The sequence below is a fragment of the Andrographis paniculata genome, unplaced genomic scaffold (genome assembly GCF_009805555.1).
Source record: "Andrographis paniculata isolate CXL003 unplaced genomic scaffold, ASM980555v1 Contig69END, whole genome shotgun sequence".
In the NCBI taxonomy this organism is placed as follows: domain Eukaryota; kingdom Viridiplantae; phylum Streptophyta; class Magnoliopsida; order Lamiales; family Acanthaceae; genus Andrographis; species Andrographis paniculata.
The window spans coordinates 3,828,285-3,841,093 of NW_026137605.1; the positions used below are offsets into that span (position 1 = coordinate 3,828,285).

Consider the following 12,809-nt stretch of genomic DNA (forward strand, 5'->3'; position numbering starts at 1 on the left):
TAAGGGTGGGATTTCAGGGCGGGTGAGCGGTTAAAATAGTACTTCTAAATACCTTTGTATGACACACAAGCGATGATGAAAGTGGTACTGGGTGAGCGGTACTGCTCTTCCAATATGTATCAGAATGAGGCAAGCGAAGCGATGATTGGCTTGGGTCAGGCTTAGGTTAGAAGTTAAAATTCTAACTACTTCTCCTAAGAAGGTAAACGTTAAACTACTTCTAAAAAACAATAATCCTAACTATTAAAGCAATGACAACTATTCTATGGAAAGCGATGACTAAAGCTGTAAACTCTAACTATGAAAGCGGTAAAAAAAGCTGTAAATCCTAATTATGAAAGCGGTAAAGGAAACTGTAACCTCTAACTACAAAAGCGGTAAAGAAAGTTGTAATGTTGACGTTTTTGGGATAGGGCACTCTGGATATCATTTGTAATTCTATCACTGAGCGAGTTTCTGCACCTCCACCAGATTAATATCTGCATTGGCCCGCTGCAAAATAGGCCCTTCAATATATGGTTTCAATCTCGCTCCATTGACAAGGAAGGAATCGCTTTCCCTGGGGTTGTCCACATTACTGATTCTTATGGCTCCACTTGGCAGAACTTGTCTGACTATATATGGCCCAGTCCACCGTGATCTCAATTTCCCTTGGAATAAGTGAAGCCTAGTATCGTATAACAGAACCTTGGATCCCTCAGTCAATTCTTTCTTCTTCAACATCCTGTCGTGATAGAATTTCATCATTTCCTTATGGAGTTTTGTGCTTTCATATGCAAGATATCGGAACTCAGTCAGATCGAGCAGTCGTTCGGCGCGCTTCTTCTGCGCAGGAAGAAGATCAAAATTCAGATATTTGATAGCCCAATATGCGCGGTGCTCGAGTTCTAGAGGTAGATAGCAGGCTTTTCCATACACAAGTCTATATGGGGACATTCATATTGGAGTTTTGAAGGTTGTTCTATATGCTCATAGTGCATCATCCAATTTTTCTGTCCAATTCTTACGACTTTTATTTACTGTGGTATGGAGGATATGCTTGATCTCTCTATTTGAAATTCCCACCTGACTGCTTGCTTGTGGGTGATAGGGGGTAGTTAGATGCTGACGAACACCATTACAAAATGGGTGCCTTCATTGCTTATGATAGTTCTAGGGACCCCGAACCTTGGGAAAATGGTATATTTGAGGAATTGGATCACTGATCGAGCATCATTTGTTGGGAGCGCTTGCGCTTGGACCCATTTGCTCACATAATCCACTGCCACTAGAATGTATAGTTTCCCATTTGAGTTCGGGAAGGGGCCCATAAAATCTATCCCCCATACATAAAAAATATCCACAAACAAGACTCCAGTTTGGGGCATCTCATCCCGCTTTGAGATAGAGCCTAGTCTCTGACACTTGTCGCAAGATTTAGCAAAGGCATCAACATCTTTCTATAGGGTAGGCCAAAAGAAGCCTGACTGCAAAAATTTGGCCGTTGTGCACAAGCCAGCGAAATGCCCTCCTACATAGACCCATGACATTCGTTTAAAATCAGCGGGATCTCAGATTCCGCTACACAGTGGCGGATTATCCCATCTAAGCCAATGTTAAACAAATAGGGTTCATCCCAAAAATAATCCTTCGCCAAACTGAGCAATATCTTCTTTTCCCTTTGTATTGTATGCGCAGGAAACTGTCCCGTGGCAAAGAAATTTGTCAGGTCAGCAAACCATGACTCATTCGCTTGAACCAGGAACAGCTTCTCATCTGGAAATAGTTCATTGATAACATGAGATATGTCCTCTGCTTGCCTTAATCTGCTGAGGTGGTTTGCAACGTGATTTTCCTTCCCTTTTCTATCCTTGATCTCTATATCAAATTCTTGGAGCAACAACACCCATCTGATCAAGCGGGCCTTTGTCTCCTTCTTCTCCATCAAATATTTGATTGCTGCATGATCTGTATGAACAATGGTCTTGCTTCTTATAAGATATTGCCTAAATTTCTCGAAAGCGAAGACAATAGCTAGCAGCTCCTTCTCGGTTGTAATGTAATTCTTATGAGCAAAATCCAATGATTTACTTGCATAGTAAATAACATTCAGCTTGGATTCCACTCTTTGTCAATGGCTCGCTCCACAATGGTGCAGAAATGATGGGAGCGGTGGTTAGCTTTTCCTTCAGAATGAGGAAAGGCTCTTCACACTCGCTCGACCAATCAAATTGAGCATCCTTGTACAGCAGTGCCGTAAGTGGTTGTGTGATTTGACTGAAGCCCTTGATGAAGCGACAGTAAAACCCCGCATGTCCAAGGAAACTTCTTACTCCATTCTCATTCGAGAGGGCTGGCATCTTTTCAATTACACTACTTTTAGATTTGTCTACCTCAATTCCCGCAGCTGAGATCTTATGGCCTAAGACAATTCCTTCATTCACCATTAAATGACACTTCTCCCAATTCAGCACGAGGTCAGTCTCAATGCAGCGAAGAAGTACTTTTGCCAAGTTATTCAGGATCTAGAAAATGTCTTGCCATAAACCGAGAAGTCATCTATAAAAACTTCTATGCAGGAGTTCAGGAGATCACTAAATATATGATACATGCATCGCTGAAAGTTGGTCGGGGCGTTGCAAAGCCCAAACAGCATCCTCCTATAAGCGAACGTACCATAAGGACAAGTAAATGTGGTCTTCTAACAGTCTTTTGGCTTGATGGGAATCTTATGGTAGCCTGAGTAGCCATCGAGGAAACAGTAGTATTCGTATCCTGCGAGCTTCTCCAGGCATTGATCAAGGAATGGCAGAGGGAAATGGTCCTTTTTTGTTGCAGCATTCAACCTCCTATAATCGATGCATACCCTCCAACCAGTGACAGGTCTTGTCATAAAAACCTCCCCATTGTCCCTTGTCTGCTCGATGAAGCCTCCTTTCTTGGGAACCACCTAGGTTGGGCTGAGCCACTGGTTGTCACCGATAGGGTAGATGATTCCTGCATCGAATAGTTTGATTATCTCTCTTTTAACTACCTCTTGCATATTTTTGTTTAAGCGCCGTTGAGGCTGTCTGCATGGTCGTGCATCAACGTCTAACCTGATATGGTGCATACACACCACTGGGCTGATTCCCTTTATGTGAGTGATCTTCCATGCAAATGCCGCTTTTCTTCTTTTTAGAAGTGAGACGAGTTGAGCCTCCTAGTCCGACAGTAGTGAGGCGGAGATTATCAATTGGTAAGTCTCCTCCAGGAAAAATTATATGTATTTGAGGTGCTCAGGTAACTTCTTCAACTCGTCTTTAATGCAGGAATTGCTCTCTAGCTCTCGCTTTGCTTTCTCAATAGACTCAGTGGGAGTTGTTCTTTCATTACTTGCCCCACTGGAGTCAATAACATCGTCCAGCTTGAATGATCCATTATCTGAAATTTCTTTCAGAGTTTAAATGTCATATAGTTATCAAAAATTGATAATTCATTTAACTCATCAATAAAATCACAATTTTCTTCTTGAGGATGGCGCATTGCTTTGTTCATGGAAAATGTGACCCTATCTCCACCTAAACTCAGTGTGATTTCTCCTTGGGCGACATTAATAGTTGCTCGAGCGGTGGCTAGGAAAGGTCTCCCCAAAATAATTGGAATTTCGCGATCTTCACTCATTTCCATTATTATGAAATCTGCAGGGAAAATTTGTTTACTTGCACTAGTACATCATGAATAATTCCTTTCAAAAGTCTTATTGATTTGTTGGCAAGTTGAATTACAGTCCTGCATGCTTCTAATTCATAAAGCCCTAATTTAGAAAAAATGAAAAAGGCAAACAATTGATATTTGCTCCTAAATCACATAATGCCCTAATCGACTCTAAATTTCTAATAGTACAAATAATGATAAAACTCCCAGGATCGCTTAGTTTCTTTGGGAGGTCCTCCTTAAATACAGCGCTGCACACTCTCTAGTTGCACCACTGCCGCTTCATCAAGAAATGCCCGCTTCCGATTGATTATATCTTTCATGAACTTATATAGTAACTTTAAGACTACGGAAAGTATGCACAAACGTATCAAATTCCTTGGAATTGTCCTTTTTCCCAAGTCTGGTAAGAAAGGGAGCCCTAACCACAGGCTGAGCGGGACTCTTTTCTTTCTGTTCAGGTATCTGAGCGGCTGGTATCGCTCGTGGCTGGGATGGACCTTCTTCCTCAGTTGGAATCTGTCTAACGTCATCCTATACAGGAAAATTAGCAACAAAAGAAGTAGAAGAAAGATTAGTACCTTTGTCTGGTAGCGGTGGCTATTGTGTTTGTTTTCCACTCCTTGTCTCTATGGCCTTCGCTTGGTTCGGGGCAGTCTCAACTGTCCCAGGAAATGTTCCCTTCTGCTTCAGCTTCATAGCCTCGGCTATCTGCCCGACCTGAATTTCCAATATCTTGATCGAGGCAAACGTATTTCGTTGGAACTCCTAATTTGCACGCTCGGTGTTCCTCTAGAGCTCCTCCAGTTTCAGCGGCTGTTGAGCCGCTATGGGAGGTTAGGCAAAAACAGGTGTCTGCTGCAAAAAGTGGGGGGTCTGAAAGTACTGTTGTTGTGGATAGAATCCCCCTTGATGATATTGTTGCGCAGCGAATTGTTGCGGCTGTTGAAATTGATGCTAAGGACGCAGTCCAGTGGGCCCTTGATTATGCCCTTTATGATATTGTTGGAACTAAAGAGCATTTCTGTTGGCCATATAAAAAACCTCCATTGGATTCTGAGTCTGCTCAGATGAGCTCTCAGCAACCTGCGGGCTTGATTGGTTCACATAGGTGCACTCCTCAGTGACCGTGGCCTTATCTACTGTTTGTTTTCCTCTGTTACGCAATTCCTGCTTCACGAGCTTAGACAGCTCTTTAACTTGAACTGACAAACTGTCAATCCATGCATTGTGTGAAACTGAAACAAGGACCTAGTATAGACCCCTCGATGGCTCTGGCCTGTTGGTCTCTGGCCAACTAATCTGATTGGTCGCCATCCTTTCTATCAAAGCCCTCGCTTCTGAGGCACATCGCCCCATCAGCGAGCTTCCTGCCGCTGCATCCAAGGACATCCTTAGTTCAGGAATGATTCCTAAGTAGAAAATCTGCAGCTCCATGAAGTTAGGGATCTCATGATGAGGGCAGTTGCGAAGCAATTTCTTGTAGCGGCTCCAGGCTTTAGGAAGGGTCTGGTCACTCGCAATCTTGAAACTTAAAATTTTATTCCTATGATGAATGGTCTTTGATACAAGATGATATTTGCTCACAGAGGCCTGCGCTGCTTCCTTAAAAGTGGCAGGAATGGGATAGAAATTATCGAACCATTTCCTGGCTTCTCCTGTTAAAGAAAAGGGAAACAATATTAACTTCACAGCGTCCTCCGTGATGCCGTGTGATTTGGAGGTGGCAGCAATCATGTTAAATTTCTGTAAATGCTCATACGGACTTTTGTTGAGCAGCCCATAGAATTGGTTCTGGCTTGCCAAGCTGACAAGCGCTGGCTTCACCTCATAATGGCCAGAGCCTCTGGGCGCTGAACTTGTAATTGGTGTATTATCCATGAGGGACTGATAGTGAACGTCCATGGGGACTTCAGCAAGCGGGCGATCAGTAGCCCTTTGTCCCTCATGCCTTTGGTTAGGCTCAATAGTAGGTGGAGGAGAAGCGATGATGGCGGGTGTCGCAGCGGCGTTGGCGGCTTGAGCCGCTTGAGAAGTGATGAATGCCCCTTGAGCAGCTTGAGCTTTCTCCACATGAGCGAGGTGCGCTTGTAGTCCAGCCATCCCTTGTTGAATGCTGCCGAGCGCTCTCATGAGTTGTTCCTCGGTCGGTGTCAGCGTATAAGGAACAACAGTCGGAACTACAGTGGGGATATGGAGCGGCACCTCCTGCGATGAAGCTGATGTGGCCAAATTTGAAGAAGTCCCAGCGGCAGTCTAGAAAGCTGGGACGACAATAGATGGAGCGTTGGCATTTCCTTGATTCGCCATAATCCTTTCTCTAGTCAATTCTCTGAACAAACGTCTCTATGAGCGAGCAGAAAGAGTGGGACTCGTAGAACGCTAAAACTCTTTAGACCCCTACATAAAGATGGCCACACCAAATGAAAAAGTTAGAACCATTGTTAGGAAAACATAAAACAAGAAACAAAATTACAGAATTTGAAGGTAATATATGGCGCTTCAGAAGATCTTAACAAGATTAAATTTCTTGAGTTTAAAATCCCCGGCAACGGCACCAAATTATGATAACAACTTTTGAGTGGTGTATATATAGTCACAGGGAATTTTCATTCGAAGATTGAGATGTAATGGATTATAGAATGCTATCAGATATAGTAAAAAATTTTGATTGTAGACCCTGAATTGTTATCATAATTATTTATGCTCTTTGACTGGTGAGTTTTCAGGTCGAATACAGGGATTTTAAGTCACAATTTTCAGTCAAGTATTGATCTCATGAAAGCGGTGGAAATGCAGTAAAAGGACCCGCTTCAAAGCGGGTCTAAATCTTATTCTAAAGAAAGCTGGAAATGAAAGCAGTAAAGAGCGGAGCAGTGGCGAGCAAAGCGGTGGTGAACGGGCAAAGTGCCAGCGATGGATGAGCGAGAGGGACATGGGCGGATGGCACAACATATATGTATATAGATTGAGCGGTAGAGATTAAAAAAGAGGTGTTGTGTCTGGACTCTGCGTTACTTAATGACTAGGTTTTCCTGGAGGAAGTGACCGAGCGTTGCTGGTGTTTAAACGAACATATATGTATAATACAGAAGCGGGAGAAGGAGATAATGTAAATATATAAACCAGATTATAAGGAATTTTTATCGCTGGTACTTGACCTTAGGGGATTTACAAAAAGACTTCAATGACGCCTAGAATCAGAATATTATAAAAAAGAAACCCTACTGTTACTAGGAGTTTCTGCGACCCAAAAGACCACTGCCTATGCCCCATTAATTATTCCAATTTCTGCCTCATTAGTGGCTTTACCCATCTATTACCTCTTTTTAATCAAAATTGAATTCAAATCAGTAGTTAAGCTGGTCGACAAGGCTCCCACGTACTTAACTACATTGAACTACCTTAAATTTGTTTGTGAAAAAAGACAAGGCTTGGATAATCAATCTTTCTGTGCTCTATATCAGCAAAGTGAAATTGTTTACAATTAGGGTTTATATAAATGTGGAGATTATGGAGGAAGTGATTATGAAGAATGAATGATATTTCATTATTTACTACCAAAGCTGAAATTTCTAATTCTACAAAAACTGTAATTAAAGCAATAAACTAAACTAAGTAAGCAGTAAAGTGGTGGCCAAGGGAGAAGAGGAATCTCAACTCTCTTGGCCATTCCTGTGGAGAACTTCCTTACAGGGTTAGAGCTCTCCGGAGACAGGAAGACAGCTAGAATGCATGAAAAGTAATTGCTAGTATACTCCTCTCGAAGCATATTTTACATACATATATCTAGCCCTATTTATAGCAGGTATAAGTAGCGGTTGCAAGTAGTTACAAAGTGGTTTCAACCGCTAGGCAGTTAGGTAGTTGGTGACGGTTATTCTGTTGAAGCAGTTGCTGGCCATAACTCCCAGTGTGCTCGCTTCGCTTGCTCTAGCTTGTAAGGGCGCAGATCTTCCTCGCTTGCCGGATGGCTGGAAGGCATCAGCGCAGTTAAGCGGGCTTGCTTGTGCTGGCTAGTAGTGGAATGACTGTACCGCTGTGGGTTGGACACTTAGGTGATATTTGCGTTGAATTATCGTCGTTTCGCTGCGGTGGGTGTCATATCGCTGGCCTGAGCGCTGGAGGCTGTCGCTTGCCTCTCTTGCCTTAGTTTTTTGTGGGCGATAGAGTCATCGCTTGTCAGCGGAGATGACTGTCGCTTCTTTCATTTGCCTTAGCTTTTTCGGATCCAAGACACCGCTTAAAAGGGCAAAAATTGTTAATAATCTCAACAAACCACCTCCGGATCATGCCAAGCAAGATAGATCAATAAAATATGCCATAAATCAGTTATTGTGATAGTTTTTATACATAAATTCAAATAATATGTATTTTGTCAAGCAAGGAATATGCTCATATTTTGAGTCATCAGCTACCCAGCGACCTGATTGGAATGCGGATATCTCGTCAACTAGTTGGTCAGCAGTGGAAAGATTGAGTGTGTACGCAATCCGGTTGTGTCCTTTGTAGACATATTTGTACAAATATTTAACAAGTTTAATTGTTGAACAAACTTCTACATTTATATGGCAGTCAAATTTTGCAAGCAATTTAGGACTGTAAGGTACTACCCAACGATTATCCAAGATTTTTCCACGTACATAAGCAATAGATCCATAGTTACGCATTCTATATTTTGGGAATCTATTTTATGTGTGAGTTGTTTCTTCGACAAAGCTTTTTGGGTAATGGTTTTTACATTTTCCGTCGGACATGCATACATTGTTTGGATTCAATAATCCACAAGGACCATGTAACATATGCTTGCAGACTAAATTGTACAAATGAAGTTGTTGATGTTGGTCTGGCAGTTCTGCTGAATTAAAAGAGTCATAGAATGATACACAATCTAACTTCGAGTTACCATCCATGATTAACAGCATATGCATATGAGGAAGTCCTCTTTTTGAAATTCGATGACATAAGATTAAGCTTTAACAACTCCAAGTAAATTTTTTTTAGTAGATCATGCTTTATTTCTTCAATTTTGGATTTAAAAAATCGTGCAACTATGTCAGGTCGATTAGGAACTATTACAAGTGGATGTGTAAGACTGAATTTCGGGCTATTGTGGATTACAAATCATTGTAATATAAAAGTCAAGTTTTCCGAAGGTCTGTACAAGTACCATAGCATCCATGTATCTACGATGCATATCTCGGAGACCATCTATGAAAGAAGAAGGTAAGACCAAAGGCTTTCCTATCATAGAAATGCATTTTGTGATTGTTGAGTATGAAAAAATTCAAGTCTTTGAGTTTCTATTTTAATGTATTGATCAACAACGTATTGTTGTAATAAATGTCCTGTCTGTAGTAAAATAGTTGTAGAAGAAGGTCTTATTTGTAATCGATACGAATAGTACTCTCTCATAGATATTCGGCCTTTATCCATCCTTGATATCTTTGTTCCTACAACAAAATTGTGGAAATGCAATATTTAGGACAATGAAATCGTTTCAAATGACTTAAAAAGTTATATGTGAAAAGTAGTTAGCATCATAGAGTGTATACTTTTGAGTGTTTGTACTTTGAGTGTTGTCTTCATCTGCTAAAACTTTATTGTAGAAATCAGCAGCAGAAACATTAGATTGTATTTTTACTTTTCCATTGTTTTTTATTATATCAGCATGCCAACTAGGTTGGCCATAGGGATGTAGCAGCGGATATTGAAGTGGGTCATAAGAAAATGAAAAATAAGAAACTTTTTTTACAATTCCTTTTATAGGATATACGTGAATATCATGATTTAAAACTGCATTTGGATTATCTTCATCTTGCCAGTTGGACGGTTGTAAACTTTTTGATTAAGGCATGGATTTGTCTTCAAGAAAATCTTATAGTCATTGATACAAGACATTGTATATAATTGCCTAAAGAAGCATGAATATGGATTTAAGTAGGAGGTGTTTATAAGTATAGCAACTAACTCAGGTATTAGATTGTGATAGTTTTGTAGCTGTGCCTGAAGTTCTGTGTTTGAGTCATGGTAATAGAGTTGAAAAAAAAAATTGTTATCAATTGTAGGAGTTAATGAATTTATGAAATGATGCGTTGTTCCATTCACTCGGAATATGTACAAATTCTGTTCGTTGTGACACATATCAACATTATACTTTACACCGAGTATAAAAAATGCAAAAGAGTTATTATATGTACGAATATATGACATGAAATGTTCAGACATATTATGTTTATACAATATGAGATCCTGGAGTATATGTGGTGTTTCAAGAGGAGCAAGAGCCACCACTTCCACAACAAAAGTCGTGGTTTCACGGTAGAAAAGAATTGCACTACATTGAGTACATGGGGACACATTTGGAAGAATCCATGGTGGCGAAGTGGTTGTATTTGTACATGTAGAATGTTGAATAGCATCCTGATGTATCATTCGCCTTCTAACACTCTATAAAATGTGATTTGAAGACATATTTGTACAATTTGTCATTTTTAATCAAATGTTATTGTAGGAAAAAATGTTTTGCGAAATCCATATAATATTTTGTCAATATGTACTGGTAGCATCCAAAAATAGACTATTTGATATAATAGAACAAGTCCAAACAGTGTGGATCAACCTGTCTTCGAAAGACTGTGTAAAAGATGGTAATTTCAATATAGATTTTTGCGGTTAAATAGGTTGACCTAAAAACCCTTGTACTGCTTAATAAACATTTGTGTTATAAGAACTGTTCAATTATTGTAAATGTGGCAATTTGATTATTTACCTGGAATGGCGAATGTTCTACTAAACTAAGGTTTGAGTTGAGAAGTTTTTTCTGTACTGGCAAAAAACAGAACTAAAATAAATATTTAAAAATGAATGCTTTATAAATAATGCTGAAATCTTAAATTGCATTTCTAATTTAAAAAATTTATCAATCTCTTTATTTTGATAATTAGAAGATCCATAAATATAAAAGAATGGATAGTCTTATGAATGAGGAAGATAATGAGAGAAAAAGAAAAAAAAAATAATATAAATATATTTTAGGTGCAAAAAGAGAAAAAAAAAAAATTCACCCGAATTAGTCTTCGAATCAGTCCAATGAAAGAGGTACAGAATGAGAGAGAGAGAGAGAAAAATAATTGTTGATGGGTTTTTTGTGTATTATTAAAAATATTATTCTATATAAAATAATATATATTGATGATATATTTTAAATTACTAAATGAATTTAAAAAATTACATTATATAAATATGAATATATAAATTTAAATAAATAAATCGTTATGAGAGAGAGAAGAGACAAAATAAAAAAAAATAAAAAAGTGTCTGACCGAATTGGTGGATGGAAGGAGGAGAACCGTCCAGTCAGTTGAGATGAAAAGATGAGAGATAGTGGCGGATTTGGTCAAATGGAATGAGGGAAACCGTCTAGTCGGTTCGAAAGGAAAGAGGAGAGATACTGGCTGAATTCGTCGGATGAGAATAAGAAGAAACGTCCAGTCGGTTGGGATGGAAAAATGAGAGAAAGAAATATAATGAATTATATAAATATATATGTTCATATATTTCAAATTTCTAATTAAATTTTTAAAATTACATTACATAAGTGTGAATATATAAATTTAAAACAATAAAGCATTATGAGAATGAGAGAATGAGAGAAGAGAGAAGAGAAAAAATAAAAATAAAAACAAAGATATATACACTTCGTATCTGTATATACACTTCCTAATTTTAAAATCAAATTTCTGATGAAATAACTCGAACCGTAAAGATTAGCAGTTCTTTAACAAAGATTACTGTTAAAACAAATGAACAGTATTTAAAATTGGAATAAATTTCTCATATACCTAAAAAGCGGCTTGTTGGCATAAAATAAGGTTTCAGCTGAAAGGTCCTTCTTTACTGATCTATGAGGCAAGAAATGGAACGACTAGCAAAGAGAAATATTGGACAATTGTATAAAGAGGGCTACAATGATTTAATATTCACTACTTACAGTAAGTTAGCATATAAATAAATAAAGTTATGTTGGAAATTTTTTGAATATCTTCAGACCACAGAAGGCACGGTAAATTGGCGAGGGCAATCGTTTACAGAAGCTTTATCTGGGGATCAAAGTTTCATTAATGAGAATCCCTGTTAATGTCCTCTAGTATATATAATGTAGAACTAGGAAGTGGGAAATGGTACAAAATGTGTGTATGATTCCAAGAAGATAGAGAGTGATTTGACACAATTTTAATTTTAATATTACCACAAAAACATAGAAATTATTTCAGTGATTTGATAGTTACCCAATTTGTATTATGAGAGAAAGAAATACAGAAGTGAGAAGAGGAACACTGGGAAAAAAGAAACGGCCAACCCAATAGGCCGGATAGAACGAGCAAGGGAAGAAATTGAATAAATTATATTAAGAAAATTTATAACTGTGCAACCAATCAATGAAAAATTTTAGTCTCTTAGTTTTTAAGAATAATTATTTTTATTTTAAATTTTTTTAGTTTATTTAAATCGTATATTATTCCAAAAAATGGTCCGAAAAATGATATTGTTAGATGCAAAATTGGATTAAGGTCTGAGCTAAGGAAGTTAAGTAGTGTTGCTGTGAGAAATTGAGGAAAAGTTTATTAGACTTTTTTTTATTTTTTGTCGGAAGAGTTAACTACAAGTTCCTACACAGAGAAATAGTTGACTATTAAAGCTACCAAGTGGTTTGATTGGAACTATTTTTCCGAAAAAAATCTGCAGGGTTTGCGTATTAGAATTTACATGGCATTAATATTTGTAAACAACTTAGTATGATAAATATTTTCTGCAAGAAATTCAACTTGTTCGCTCTATATTAATCGATTAAAGGAGGTGAAATTTTCACATTAATTATCTTTAGAGAATTCCTAGATCTTCTATATTGCCGTTGGGTTATTTAAGCAATACCGATTGTTTAATGGCCACTATGAGCTTAGTGAATTTTCCGGGTTATTTCCATTACATTCATTTTTGGAATGACATTTTCGCAGTAACAGTCAATATGAAAGAAGTCGAAGTTGATCAGTGGATAGGTTTTGTTGGTCATTTTCGTTCTTGTATGGTTCAACTGTTATCGGTTTTGATATGGAATGGCGGCCTAACGTTCG

The 12,809-nt window shown here is 38.4% G+C and overlaps 1 protein-coding gene across 1 annotated transcript; it reads right to left on the bottom strand.

The window, feature by feature from the left end:
- Positions 1–441: 441 nt before the first annotated feature.
- LOC127263938 (uncharacterized) lies at positions 442–936 on the bottom strand. The gene has a single exon (XM_051293261.1). It carries the CDS (start codon positions 934–936, stop codon positions 442–444), a length of 495 nt encoding a protein of 164 aa, XP_051149218.1.
- Between the last annotated feature and the right edge of the window lie 11,873 nt (positions 937–12,809).